Source organism: Somniosus microcephalus, chromosome 16 (genome assembly GCF_052327205.1).
Source record: "Somniosus microcephalus isolate GS21.2 chromosome 16, FLI_Smic_1.0, whole genome shotgun sequence".
In the NCBI taxonomy this organism is placed as follows: domain Eukaryota; kingdom Metazoa; phylum Chordata; class Chondrichthyes; order Squaliformes; family Somniosidae; genus Somniosus; species Somniosus microcephalus.
Genome location: NC_141002.1, coordinates 61,646,197 through 61,661,446, shown reverse-complemented (window position 1 = coordinate 61,661,446; position 15,250 = coordinate 61,646,197). Strand labels below are relative to the sequence as shown.

General features: G+C 44.6%; 1 protein-coding gene across 2 annotated transcripts in view; it reads left to right on the top strand.

The window, feature by feature from the left end:
- tmem168b (transmembrane protein 168b) overlaps positions 1-15,250 on the top strand; it is a 40,615-nt gene that overhangs the window by 1,159 nt on the left and 24,206 nt on the right. The window contains exon 2 of one of the 2 annotated variants that reach the window (XM_086009147.1): positions 5,822-5,905. The exons of the other annotated variant lie outside the window; for it this stretch is intronic. Coding sequence (XP_085865273.1) covers positions 5,904-5,905 — 2 coding nt within the window. The 5' untranslated portion in view covers positions 5,822-5,903. The remainder of the gene's footprint in view (positions 1-5,821; positions 5,906-15,250) is intronic. 2 annotated transcript variants of the gene reach the window in all.

The following is a 15,250-nucleotide window of genomic DNA, read 5'->3' as shown; positions in this document are numbered from 1 at the left end:
TAAATAACAACAGAAAATGCTGGAAAAACTCATCAGGCCAGGCAACATCTGTGGAGAGAGAAACAGTTAACGTTTCAGGTCGAAGACCCTTTGTCAGAACTGAGAAAAAAGCAGGAAATGAAACATTAAAAAGCAAGTTTGGGGGCTGGGAAATGGAGGGGGTGAAAGAACAAAAGGGAAGGTCTGTGAGAGGTGAAGCGACATTAAGAGATAATCAAGGCGAGACGAGATGGTAATAGGACAGGTAAAGAAATAAAAAATGGCTCTAGATGAAGTGTGAAATGCGCTGGCAGAATGAAAGACAGCTGCCATGTGGGAGAGGAAAAAAAAGGAAAAGGCACAAACCAAAAGTGAATAAAAAATATATAAAAATATGAATAGGGCCGAGGTTATGATCTGAAATTGTTGAACTCAATATTGAGTCCGGAAGGGAAACCAAACGCAGATTGGGTGACCGCTTTGCGGAACACCTCAGTTCAGTCCGTAAGGGTGACCCCGAACTTCCAGTCGCCTGTCATTTCAATTCACTGCTCCATTCCCACTCAGACCTCACCGTCCTCGGCCTCTTGCATTGTTCCACAGAAGCTCAGCGTAAGCTCGAGGAACAGCACCTCATCTTCCGATTAGGCACTTTTACAGCCTTCTGGACTCAATATCAAGTTCAACAATTTCAGATCATAACCTCGGCCCCTATTCATATTTTTATTCACACTTTTGGTTTGTGCCTTTTCCTTTTTTTTTCTCTCCCACATGGCAGCTGTCTTTCACTCTGCCAGCACATTTCACACTTCATCTAGAGCCATTCTTTGTTTCTTTACCTGTCCTATTACCATCTCGTCTCACCTTGATTATCTCTTAATTAATGTCTCTTCACCTCTCACAGACCTTCCCTTTTGTTCTTTCATCCCCTCCCCCATTTCCCAGCCCCCAAAATTGCTTTTTAATGTTTCATTTCCTGCTTTTTTTCTCTGTTCTGACGAAGGGTCTTCAACCTGAAACATTAACTCTGTTTCTCTCTCCACGGATGTTGCCTGGCCTGCTGAGTGTTTCTAGTGTTTTCTGTTGTTACTGCGAATGCTGGTAATCCGAAATATTTTGCAATCCCCCTTTATACTTTTGTCTGTTCTGTACGCATGGAACTGTCAAAAGTATGAATGGGGATGACTGCAAAAATGCACCAACACACTGAAATAAAGAAAGAAAAAACATTACATATATAAAATTAATTAAAATGCCATTTAATTAAATATTTTAAACAAATTTAATTTTTTGAAAAATACATTTAAATGTTTTAAAGGGGCTACAAATAACCTTACCGCACAGGTTTTTTAATGTTTTAATGATGGAATTTTTTTTATTTTTATGTTATTTTAAACTCTTATGCTGGTAAAAGCAGACCTTGCATCTGCTTTTATCAGGCGTAATAATTTGACAGGCATTCAGCGGGCGGAAGTTGTGCAAACAGCGCAACTCTCCACCCGCAGAGGCACTTCTCCTGAGATGCATGCGATCTGTCAGGAAGATTCTTGACAGACCGCAAGTGCCAGGTTTTAGTGCATTCGCTTTGCATGCCTAAACCCGGCACTTGCGTGCACACTTTGTACACATCCGTAGGGGTTGCAAAATTCAGCCCAATGTGTTTTGGTGATCATAGAATCATAGACATTTACAGCACAGAAGGAGGCCATACAGCTCCTTGTGTCTGTGCCTGCCGAAAAAAGAACCACCCAGTCTAATCCCACTTTCTAGCTCTTGGTCCGTAGCCTTGTAGGTTATAACACTTCAAGTGCATATCCAAGTACTTTTTAAATGTACTGAGAGTTTCTGACTCTACCACCCTTTCAGGCAGTGAATTCCAGACCCCCAATATCCTCTGGGTGAAAACAATTCTCCTCCACTCCGCTCTAATCCTTCTACCAGTGATTGGGGGTCCTGCGCTGGCCGCTCACAAGCTGTTCTGCTGGAAAAGATACCGCGCGTGGCTGTGGATCAAATTTAAAGGGACCGAACACCTAAAATAAAAATTAGAGGGAACATTGGACAAGAGTGCTGCCAATGAGCCACAGCTGTGTAAACTGAAGCAGTATTAGCTATATTTCTGCTGATTCAAGCTCGGCCTTCAAAGTTTCAAGTAAATAAAGAGTTTGATAATGTTTTGCCAATTGTTAATTGCACTGAATTGTCTAACATTAAGGCTATCCTTTTGCTTATATCTGGCCCCTCTAAATTGTGGGGCGGGCTAATGGGAAATTAACTGTACAATTCCTCTGTGTTTGTGGGTGTACATCTGCCATGAGTTGCACATCTATCTTTTGAGATCCAGGCTGCCATTTTAATTTATCAAAGTTTCTCATTTTGTATAGTTTTACTTTTCACGTTTGCTTAAGTAGACACTCGGGGTGGGGAGAGGGAGATTCGGTTGCTTCGCGCCTCCCGTTAGCGCGGTCACAAAGCAACTAGCGCCCGGGCACGGCGATGTTTGCACTGCTTGCGAAATTGACCAGACATTTTGCGGCGGCGCTAAACACTACCGCCACAATCTCCTGCGCCTGCAGATCGTGACGTCTGTCGAGCGTGCCATGCCCCGGTAGCGCCCGGACTGGATATTGAGTGGCGCCCCCTGCCTTTCTGCCTGCCGCTAGCAATGACAGGTTGAAGGGAACGTTTTGCAGTCAGGAAAGGACTGGGGGAGCGCTATTAAAATAAAGGTGACTGCTTCCTGCCTTTTTTTGTCGGCGACATTTTTGACCATGCATTCTGAGAGAGAAACTTCTGGAGAGATTCAACACTGTGTGAAGGAGTTTTGGGTACTGAGCAGCACTTTGCAAGTTCATTTTGATTTGACCTTCCTTGCATCGATTTAGAGGAGATTATGGGGGCTGCACTCTGAGCTCTTTCCCTGGGTCTCTCCATTATTCTTTCCAGCAGATTTGATGTACAGGTCTCTCCAGGCCGAGATTCAAGGCTGCAATGAGCAGGGTGTGGATGGAGAGCAAGATCGACCCTCCCCTTTAAGAACTGGCCGGCGCCAGTGTGTCTCTGTTCCATTGCTGACTGACATCACATGAGCTTCTCCAGCGCTCTGAGGTAGCGCTTCGCTCCTCGGCGTTCGCGCCTTAAGAGCGGTGTGTAGTGCCTGATTTAGCACTTCAATCACCTCCAGGGGCGATAGAAGCCAAGTTTGCAGTCGGAGGTGATAATTAGTGCCAGGCGCTAAACTTTGCGCCCGGCCGATAATTGCGCCCCAAACGGGGCGATACCGAATTTCTCCCCCTTAATTCTTTGGCTTAGTGGTAACTCACCATGCGTCAGAAGGCTGTAGGTTCAAGGCCCACTGCAGGATTTGAGCATGCACTAAACTCGCACTAGTGCAATACTGAGGGAGTGCTGCATTGTTGGATGTTAAACTGAGGCCCTGTCCGCCCACTCGGGTGGATGCAAAAGATTCCATTGTACCGTTCAGAGGCGAGCTGGGGAATTCTCCCAGTGTCCAGGCCAACATTCTCTGAACCAACATCACCAAAACAGATTAACTGGATAGTTATCGACTTGCTGTTTGTCAGACCTTGCTGTAAACAAATTGGCTGCTGCTTTTGCCTACTTAACAAAGTGTCTACACCTCAGAAGTAACTCATTGGCTGTAAAGTTCTTTGTCACATCCCGTGGATGTGAAAGGTGCTATAAATGTATGTTCGTTCTTTCTGTTTTTTACAGGTGTTCAGTGAACCTGTAATTGAAGCTCCTCAAACCAATTCTCAATGCACTGTCTGGAGGGACGTTCTGTGTTATGTACACTGTCACTTTAAAGTCTGAGTAGCAAGGTTAAAATTTCGGTACGATTCCTCACACCGTAGAAAAACACAAATGCAGGAACTTCGTTCTTTCTCTACCCCCCAGGCAAAAAAACTTGTTCTGAAATTTTAATTCTTTGATTCTTAATTAACTTATCTTTGAAAATGTTAATTTGATGTGTTCTGTTGATCAAATCGTGATTTCAATTCAGTAATTAATGGAAGACTATTGCTCTTGAAGCACAGCAGAGTTGAGTTATTGTGAAAGTAGTCTCATTTTAATTTCCATGTGGACTTCATGAGTTATCGCACTGAATACAATAAGGCAACCCTTTTACTTGCATCTGGCCCTTTTAAAATAGGGGGACGGTAAAGGGAACGCAACTGTACAATCCCTCTGTCTGTGGGAGTACATCTGTCATGACATCTAACATAGAGATCCACGCATTATACATGCTCAGTTGTAGATTGAGAATAAGAGAGGCAATATCCGTGACATTGCCAATTTTTTTGCAATTTCAGCTGAACGTGAAATCAGGTTTTTTTTGAGGCCAGTGGCCCAGTCTGGGTGCAGAAAATAAGGTTACTCCATTCAATAGGCAGTTATTAGTGCTCACCATTATTAAAGTGTAAATCGGACAGCAACTTCTAGCGACCGCACATGCACTGTTAAACGCGGAAATCAGGAGGTTGCTGTCCTGAGTTACCCTGTCCATTCCATTGTAAATAATGTTGTAATGGCGTGATAAGTCTTAATTACTGCCAAACAACCTCTCTGGCACTGAAAATGAACTTTAACAAGTGTAGAGTCTCATTCCTTCAGATTTTAATTATTGTTGGGAATTTAGAAACTTTTTTATATTTAACAACTATTCCTTTTTGTCTCTCATCTCTCTCAATCCTATCTTTCTTTTCCTCTCTTTATTTTGCTTTCTGTACCTGACTTGACCTTGAATTAAATATTCTAATTAACACTTCCTGGTTCAGACTGCGCCGCTCATTAACGATTCTTCAATCTGATTGGTTAAGGAGATACACAGTTGCTTGCCCCATTCACACAGGTCCCAGACCCCCTGTAGGGGGCACCGTGCAAAATCCCATAGAAAGTCTGTGAGCAAGTACAAGTGTCATGAATGGTTGGCGCCATTCGTTTGCAGCTGAGAGCAAAATCCGTCCCATTGTCTTCGGCCCACGCCACAAAAACTCTGTCCCCTAGCCACCGATTTCCTCCCCCTCCCAGGCCACAGCCTCCGGTTGAACCAAACAGTTCGTATCCTCGATATCCTATTTGACTTCAAACTGAGCTTCCGACCCCATATCCTATACATCACAAAGACCGCCTACTTCCATCTCAAATATTGCCCGTCTCCGTCCCTGCCTCGGCAGCTCATCTGCTGAAAATTTAATCCGTGCTTTTGTTACCTCTAGACTTGATTCCTATATCCTCTTGGCTGGTCTCCCATCTTTCACCCTCCATAAACTTAAGCTCAACCAAAACTCTGCTGTTGTATTCTAAGTCGCACCAAGTCCTGTTCAGCCATCACCCCTGTGCTTGCTGACCTACATTGGCTCCCAGTCCACCAATGCCTCAATTTAAAAATTCTTGTCCTCGTATTCAAATCCCTCCATGGACTTGATCTCCCTATCTCTGTACCCTCCTTCAGCCCTGCAATCCACCGAGAACTCTATGTCCTTCCAACTCTGTCCTCCTTATGCATCCCCCACTTCCTTCACCCCACCATTGGTGACCGTGCTTTCAGCCGTCTAGGTCCTAAGCTCTGGAATTCCCTCCCAAAACCTCTCTGCCTTCCACCTCTCTCTGCTGCAAGACACTGCTTAAAACCTACCTCTTTGAGTAAGCTTTTGGTCACCTGTCCTAATGTCACCTTTGGCTTGGTGTCAATGTTTGTCTGGTTACACTCCTGTAAAGTGCCTTGGGATGTTTTACTACGTTATATAAATGCAAGTTGTTGGTGTAACTTACTAAGTCTGTACATCTGCTTGCATTACTAACTATATATTCTTCTCAGCCAGTGATAATGTAAAGGTGGCTTATTGATATATCCTGGTTTCTGGTTGGGAAGGAAGGCGTGGCGATCCTGCAGACATCAGATGTAGGTGTTTATAATCAGAAATCATTTCTTAAAAAATGTATGTATAAAAATGCGAAATAAAATTTAAATAGTACAGATTTAATTGCTGCACTAATGTGACAAAATGTAGAGTAATGCCATAGAGATGTTGGTTTTCTTGCAGTGAACCAAAATAAATGGTGGCTGTGGAGTCATTAAGGCAACATTTGTTTAGCTTGTGACTGCGTTATAAATGGAGTTCAAGCTGCTACTGTAACCTCAAACGAATGTAGGGCTTCAGAATAGTGCCACTAAAACCATGTAATCAACCCTCATAGCTGAACAATGCAGAACATGGTAGAAATTATTGTTTAGGTCCTAGAATGTTGTAGGGTGGGTGAGTTAGCTACTGCTTTAGAATAGAGGCTTTAAAAACATTTCAGATTTTTGAACAGCATTCAAACGTATTCAAAACACACTTGTTGGCTACTGTTTTTGTTTTATTTATGATAACCATACAGATCCATTCAATATGTGTTTTAAGTCAAATAGGAAACCAAAGTGTGCATCGCTGGTCTCTGGCAGGGCCATACAGCAAGTCTTGATAAAGGGTTTGACCTGAAACGTTGACTCTCTTTTCTCTCCACGGATGTTGCCAGGCCTGCTGAGTATTTCCAGCATTTTCTGTTGTTATTTCGGATTTCCAGCATCTGCAGTATTTTGCTAAAGTACTTTATTTTTTTTCATTTTTTATTCATTGATGGGATGTGGGTGTCACTGGCTAGGCCTGCATTTAGTGCCCATCCCTAATTGCCCTTGAGAAGATGGTGGTGAGCCACTGCCTTGAACCGCTGCAGTCCATATGGTGTAGGTACACCCACAATGCTGTTAGGAAGGGAGTTCCAGGATTTTGGCCCAGTGACAGTGAAGGAACGATGATACAGGTCCAAGTCAGGATGGTGTGTGGCTTGGAGGGGAACTTGTAGGTGGTGATGTTCCCATGCGTCTGCTGCCCTTGTCCTTCTAAGTGGTAGAGGTCGCGGGTTTGGAAGGTGTTGTTGAAGGAGCTTTGGCGAGTTGCTGCAGTGCATCTTGTAGATGGTACACACTGCAGCCACAGTGCACCGGTGGTGGAGGCAGTGAATGTTGAAGGTGGTGGATGGAGTGCCAATCAAGCGGGCTGCTTTATCCTGAATGGTGTCGAGCTTCTTGAGTGTTGTTGGAGCTGCACTCATCCAGGCAAGTGGAGAGTATTCCATCACATTCAACTATTTCCTATACAATATTCTAATGTAAGGCCTATGTATGGCTCAGAATGCTCAGTAGAGGTTATAGTTATGGTGCATGTCATGCTGTCAATAGTTGGCAAGTGGAGTGTGTGAACATGGTGCAGAGGTTTCCTTTATTTAAGGGAGTTGATGTGAATATTAGGCATCTAATTTTTGTTATTTATGGAAAGGGAACTGGGACAGTGAGAGTTGGTGTGATTACAACTGATGTTTGCTGCTGAGAGGAAATGTCAACATTTATTCAACTCATTGAGTCTGATTAGGTTTTTATTTCATACACTTGATATAAATTCCATATATTGAAGACAACTATCATGGTATTTTTGGTCACATGCTATATACTTATAAATATTTTAACCAATTAGGTGCCATCCTTTGGACGAGATGTTAAACTGCGGCCCAGTCTGCCCTCTCAGGTGGATGTAAAAGATCCCACGGCACAATTTGACGATGAACAGGGGGGTTCTCCCAGTGTCCTGGCTAATAATTATCCCTCAACCAACATCAACAAGCTAATTATCTGGTTATTTATCTCATTGTTGTTTGTGGAACCCTTGTGCGCAAATTGACTGTCGCGTTTCCTACATTACAACAGTGACTGCACTTGAAAATACTGCATTGGCTGTAAAATGGTATGTGATGTCCTGTGGTCATGAAAATCTCTATGTAAACGCTAGTCGTCTTCAATTGTGGATCTAATTCGAAGCATTGTCAGTGTAGTCCAACTGACTACGTTTCCCAAGACCTATTTTAACTCTCAGCAGGAGCAGACAGTAAGCCCGTGTGGGAGCCTTAGTTGGAGGCTTGGAAATTTTAACTGCTGGGCCTCATTTGAATGCTGCCAGTCAGCTGCTCGTATAGTATATAACAACGTAAAGAAATCCCACCCACAACTTGTATTTCTGCATTTGGACCCTAAATTTCATGTTTGACAGGACCACCAAGTTGTGTAGACTAGAGCAAAGAATTTTGTAGAATTAACGTCTTCCATGGCACTGCAGATACTTTTTGTTATTTGGCTGAAGTGTAACTGTGTAAAACTTAGTATGTATGCCCTTTTAAGGCCAGAAGTTGTAATTACTGTGACGTCCTGGCCCAATTAGTAGCTAGTTATTTTTGAGCCGACCTTCCAAGTCAAAAAGAGTTCAAAAAGGTTTTTCTGTTGTTGAGAAATAATGGTCCAGATTTTGCGGTGGGTAATGAGGATGAGCTGGCAGCGTTCACCTTCATTACCCCTCTGAAACTGACCGTAACTTCAGGAATTGGTGCATGCGCAGCTAAACGCGGAAATCCTGAAGTTGCCGTCAATCATTCACTGCTCCGACACAGGTTGCGCTGTCATCAGTGGAACTGACGAAAACTTGAACTTTTCCACACTAATTGCTGTTAAAACACCCCATTAAATGTTAAGCCTTATTGGAATACTTGTAACTGGGGTTTTAACAGTGTATTGACTGCTAAATAACTGTTCTGGCCCTGAAAATCTAATTTTATATTTGTAGAATGTCAAATTTCTCCATTACGATAAAAATTACGAGATTTTTAAAAATATTTTTTTTGAAGGTTTGTTGATATTTCAGCTTCTACTTTAACCCAATGTCTATGTCCCAATCTTTATTTCACTCTTTAACATTTTTAAAAAGTGAAGATAATCAGTGCTTTTCATTTCCTGGTTTGCTGACTAAGATTTCTTCAATGTGATTAGCTGCTTAGACAGCTTGATGATGTCACTGCAGCGCTATGCTAGGAATCCCCCATTGACAGTGCTACAATCAAGTACGTGTTGAGGAAGCTAAAGTTCTCGTCACAGATCGCAAGATCTCTGTGGGCAACTTTCTTTGAGGTCAGTGGCGATCGCTGTCTCATCGCCGCTGACCACACATTGCGGGCCACTCTCTGTACATTAGAAATTATTGGCTTTCTTTCTCTTTATATGTGACAGTGTGATAGCTGAAGTGAAACAGATGCATACCAGGAGATAAGACTTTTTAAGTTATATATGTGCATATTAGAAAATCTCCACTGGCACTGCTAACAGTAAGTAAGAATATGCTGTTATATAAAGACAAACATTAAACCATGTAAAAGACATTGTCTGATTCCTCTGAAAGTCTAGGCATATATTGCTTTAAGGCAACAAATTCAAATAATTGCTGTTAGATAATCACTGGGTGAATTCATACAGAGCTGTAAATATTAGTGGACCCTCCATGGCATTGCTCACAATAAGTGTGAGGATACTCTGTTTTATAAGGACAGGAGCATTACACCATGCACAATGTATTATTCAGCTGAAATTGGTCTATCTCTGTATGGGCATAAGATCTAATTGCTGTAAGATCCTGAAGTGAATTAGAAGTTAATTGCTCTTAGAGAAATTCTGGCTCTTGAGGTGAAAGCAGTACTTTCTGTTTGCTGGGGCCAACTTACTTATAGAAGCTTGCAGCACAGAAGGAGGTCACTCACCCTGTCGTGCCTGTACTGACTCTTTGAAAGAGCAGTCGTGCTTAGTTTTCCCACCCACCCCAGCTTTTTGTCGATAACCCTGTAAGTTCCTCATCCTCAAGTACCTGTCCAACTCCCTTTTAAAATTATTTATGAAATTAACTTCCACCACCTTTTCAGGTAGAGCGTTCCAGATCCCGACAACTCTGAGTGAAAAAACATTTTCCTCATCTCCCCTCTAGATCCTTTACCAATGATTTTAAATCGGTGACCTCGGCTTATTGACCCACTCGCCAGATTGAAAATAACTGTCTTTTTGGGATTTTTTTTTTTTGAAGTGTAGCTCCAAATGGCATTTGGAGAGGTTTAAGCTAATTAAGGAGAGCCAACACGGGTTTGTAAAAGGAAGATCGTGCTTGACTAATCTAATTGAATTTTTGATGAAGTAACAGAAAGGATTGATGAAGGGAATGCAATGGATGTTGTCTACATGGATTTTCGGAAGGCGTTTGACAAAGTACCACATAGAAGGCTGGTTAACAAAATTGAGGCTCATGGAATAGGTGGGTCAGTGGCAGCTTGGATAAGGAATTGGCTTAAGGACTGAAAACAGCGAGTTGTGGTAAATGGCTGTTTTTCAGACTGGAGGGTGGTAGACAGTGGTGTTCCCCAAGGGCCAGTGCTGGGGCCACTGCTTTTTTTTTTGATATATATAAATGGCCTGGATATTGGAATACAGAGTAGAATTTCTAAATTTGCCGATGACACCAAACTTGGGGGTGTGGCAAACAGTGACGATATCAATCGACTGCAACAGGACATAGAAAGGCTACCGACCATAGAGCACATATACAGGTAGACTATCCTTTATCCGAAAACCTCGGGACCAGCCGAGTTTCGGATAAAGGAGAATTTCGGATTTCGGAAGGTGGGTCGGCGGGGGGTCGTGCGCACGACTTACGCTGACGCTCAGCGTAAGTCGGGCGGGGTCGGCGGGGGGGATCGGCGGTTGGCGGGGTCGGGGCCGGCGGGGTCCGCGGGGGGGGTCGGCGGTTGTCGGGGCCGGCGGGGTCCGCGGGGGGGTCGGCGGTTGTCGGGGCCGGCGGGGTCCGCGGGGGGGGTCGGCGGTTGTCGGGGCTGGCGGGGTTGTCGGGGTCGGCGGGGGGTCGTGCACACGACTTACCCTTTATCCGAACTTCCGAAACCGGAACCCTCTTTAAAAACCGAAGGTTTTTTCGTTCGTACGCACGACTTACGCTGAACGAAAAAACCTTCGGTTTTTAGAGGGTTTCGGTTTTCGGAAGTCCGGATAAAGGGTAGTCTACCTGTACCAGAAATGCTGTTTACGGAGGTCACGGTCCATCATCAAAGACCCTACCCACCCCAGCCACAGTCTGTTCGCCCTCCTGCCATCTGGGAGACGCTACAGATGCATTCGCACCCGTATGACCAGATTTAGGAACAGCTTCTTTCCCAGGGCTGTCATCCTACTGAACTCCACAAATAAACTCTAAAGCCTGCACATCTGCCAATGCACTTTATTATGTTTATGTTAATGTATTACAAGCCAAATGTATGTTGAATGTTTAAATGTCTTAATCTAAATGTACACTCTCGGGAGCCGCAAGCCTACATTTCGTTGTACTGCACTTGTGCACTAACAATGACAATAAAAAAGTTGATTTGATTTGAATAGGCAGACAAGTGGTAGATGGAATTTAATACAGAGAAGTGTGAGGTGATGCATTTTGGCAGAAGGAACAGGGAGAGGCAATATACACTTAATGGCACAGTTTTAAAGAGTGTGCAGGAACAGCGGGACCTGGGAGTTAATGTGCAGAGGTCCCTGAAGGTGGCAGGACATATTGAGAGAGTGGTTAACAAAGCATGGTTAACAAAGCATATGGGATCTTGGGCTTCATAAATAGAGATATTGAGTACAAAAGTAGAGAAGTTATGCTGAATCTTTATAAAGCGCTGGTTAGGCCACAACTGGAGTATTGCGTCCAGTTCTGGTCACCACACTTTAGGAAGGATGTGAAGGCCCTTGAGAGGGTGCAGAGGAGATCTACCAGAATGGTTCCGGGGATGGAGGATTTTAGCTACAAGGACAGGTTGGAGAAGCTGGATTTGATTTCATTAGAGCAAAGGAGGTTGAGGGGTGATTTGATAGAGGTGTACAAGATTATGACGGGTTTGGAAAACAGTGACCGGATCGGACAAAGTCAACATGGATTTACAAAAGATAAATCGTGCTTGACTAATCTACTGGAATCTTTTGAGGATGTAACTGGTAAAATAGATAAGGGAGCACCAGTGGATGTGGTGTATTTGGACTTTCAAAAGGCTTTCGATAAGGTCCCGCATAAGAGATTAGCGTGTAAAGTTAAGGCACATGGGATTGGGGCAAGGTATTGACTTGGATAGAGAACTGGTTGGCAGACAGAAAGCAAAGAGTTGGAATAAACGGGTCTTTTTACAAGTGGCAGGCAATGACTAGTTGGGTACCGCAGGGATCGGTCCTTGGACCCCAGCTATTCACAATATATATAAATGATCTGGACGAGGGAACTAGATGTAATATCTCCAAGTTTGCAGACGACACAAAGCTGGGTGGACGTGTGTGCTGTGAGGAGGATGCCGAGAAACTCCGGTATGATTTGGACATGTTGGGTGATTGGGCAGAAGCATGGCAGATGCAATATAACGTGGATAAATGCGAGGTTATCCACTTTGGTGTCAAAAACAAGAAGGCAGATTATTATCTGAATGGCAATAGATTGGGAGAAGGGGAAGTGCAACGAGACCTGGGCGTCCTTGTGCACCAGTGGCTGAAGGTAAGCATGCAGGTGCAGCAGGCGGTTAAGAAGGCAAATGGTATGTTGGCCTTCATAGCGAGAGGGTTTGAGTACAGGAACAAGGAGGTCTTGCTGCAGTTGTACAGGGCCTTGGTGAGACCACATCTTGAGTATTGTGTGCAGTTTTGATCGCCTTATCTGAGGAAGGATGTTCTTGCCATGGAGGGAGTGCAGTGAAGATTCACCAGGCTGATACCTGGGATGGCAGGAATGACGTATGAGGAGAGATTGGGTCGATTGGGCTTGTACTCGCTGGAGTTTAGAAGAATGAGAGGGGATCTCATTGAAACTTATAAAATTCTAACAGGACTAGACAGACTAGATGCAGGAAGGATGTTCCCGATGGTCGGGGAGTCCAGAACCAGGGGTCACAGTCTAAGGATAAGGGGTAAGCCATTTAGGACAGAGAGGAGGAGGAATTTCTTCACCCAGAGAGTGGTGAACCTGTAGAATTCTCTACCACAGAAGGCAGTAGAGGCCAACTCATTAAATATATTCAAGAAGGAGTTGGATATATTTCTTAAGGCTAAAGGGATCAAGGGGTATGAGGAGAAAGCAGGGACCGGGTACTGAATTTGGATGATCAGCCATGATCTCATTAAATGGGAGAACAGGCTCGAGGGGCCGAATGGCCTACTCCTGCTCCTATCTTCTATGTTTGGATAGATGGAGAAAGGCTGTTCCCACCAGTTGATGGTACAAGGACTAGGGGACACAGATTTCAGGTTTTGGGCAAGAGATACAGGGGGGATGTGAGGAAAAACTTTTTTACGCAGCGAGTGGTGATGACCTGGGACTCGCTGCTGACACAAGTGGTGGAAGCGGAGACACTCAATGTTTTCAAGGGGAGAGACTGGATCGGCACTTGAGGGAAATAAACTTGCAGGGCTATGGGGATAGAGCGGGGGAATGGGACTGACTGACTGCTCTGCAGAGAGCCGGCACGGACTTGATGGGCCGAATGGCCTCCTCCTGTGCCGTAATGACTCCTGATATTGGAAAAGTTCTCTGTAGATTGGAAATGATTGAGAAATTTGAATGACTGACATCTGAAGTGTGATGGATACATTTCAAAACTTTTATATAAGTAGATATGATGTATTATAATATGATATGCAGTGAATAATCCACTGTATAAAAAAGTATTTGTTCAGGTTAATAGACATTATCTTGGAGTGTGTTTGCCAAAATGCTCTTTACTATTATCATCATTGTCCATTGTACTACTATTAATGGTTAACCAAGATTGATTTAGTTATTAAAACTGAAGCCAAATTCACAGACAGGAGTTCTTAACTATAATTGTAAATGTTCTATTCATTAGATATTCATACCATTGGTTTATCAACAATATTCTATTGTCATTGTTTTATTAAAGCTTCAAATCCCTTGTTCCCACCTATGTCAGTTTTTTAGATTAGCATAAAACCCTTAGGCCTAGAAATTCACTTTGGGGCGGCCAGCTCGCTCGCGCCCAAAAGTTAGCGCTGGGCGGGGACCCATTAGCGATCGTCAGATATTCAGTGTTAGCGCCCCAAATCGGAACCGGGTGCTATACCAGGGTGTGCCCGCCTCCACTTGGGGCGCTGACACTGAATTTCAGCGCTCTTGGCGCCGCTGCGCCAGCCGCTGCGGAGCGGCAGGCTGCGGTACTGCAGGCCTCCTCCTTCTCTTAAGGGGGAGCTGCCTGCAACGGGGAGATCGCCGCTGGAGAGTGCCGGCAAATGAGCCCGGCACCACGGAGAAGTGCCGGGTTCGCGGAAAGCAGCCGGCAATGCCGCGGGGGGGGTGGGGGGGTGGAGGAGGCAGGGGAAGGAGGTGCGGGCAGGCGGCCGCCGAAGAAGCGGCCGGCCGCACCTTCCCCTTTAAAGCGCCCCACTAAGGCTACTGCACGGCCCCGTTTTTTGGTCGCTGTTTGCGGCCGCTTCGGAGGAGGCGGCCGCTACTAAATATGGGGATTGGGCCGGTTTCGGGGCGGAACCGGGGCACTGCGCACACCGATGACGTCGCAGCGCTAATGGCTACCGCCGCCAATACCGCTGCGCTGAATATCAGCGCAAACTCATTTTTGGCGCAGAAGCCCTCTTTAGGCGGTAACTGGCCGCTAAGCTGGCAGCGCCTTAATGAATTTCTAGGCCTTAAACTCTTCTCCAATAATTCACTTGACTCAATTAAGACTGTTATTTGTTCATTTGTTTTGTCTAATCCTCTTCAGCCGTGGCTCAGTGGGTAGCACCTTTGCCTGTGAGTCAGAAGCTTGTGGGTTCAAGAGTGTTGAGCACAAAAATCTAGGCCGACACTCCAGTGCAGTACTGAGGGAGTGCTGCACTGTCGGAGGTGCCGTCTTTCAGATGAGACGTTAAATCGAGGTCCTATTTGCTCTCTTAGGAAAACGTAAAAGATCCCACGGCACTATTTTGAGGAAGAGCAGGGGAGTTATCCCCAGTGTCCTGGCCAATATTTATCCCTCAATCAACATCACTAAAACAGAGTACCTGGTCATTAGCACATTGCTGTTTGTGGGAGCTTGCTGTGCACAAATTGGCTGCTGCATTACCTATATTACAACGGTGACTACATTACAGGAAACTTTGTGCTATCCGGAGGTGAGCTATCCGGCAATCTGGAGCCACTGGCAAAAATCAGCAGCCATTTTTTATTCTTTTTGGTTTTTTTTTGCTTTGTTTGAACAGTCAAGCTGTGCAAGGTCTGTAGCTATAGCAACAGCTTCAGCTACAGAGCTTTAGAGCCACACCCGAGTGTTTAGAAGCTGTTGCTAAGCAACAGTGTTTGTT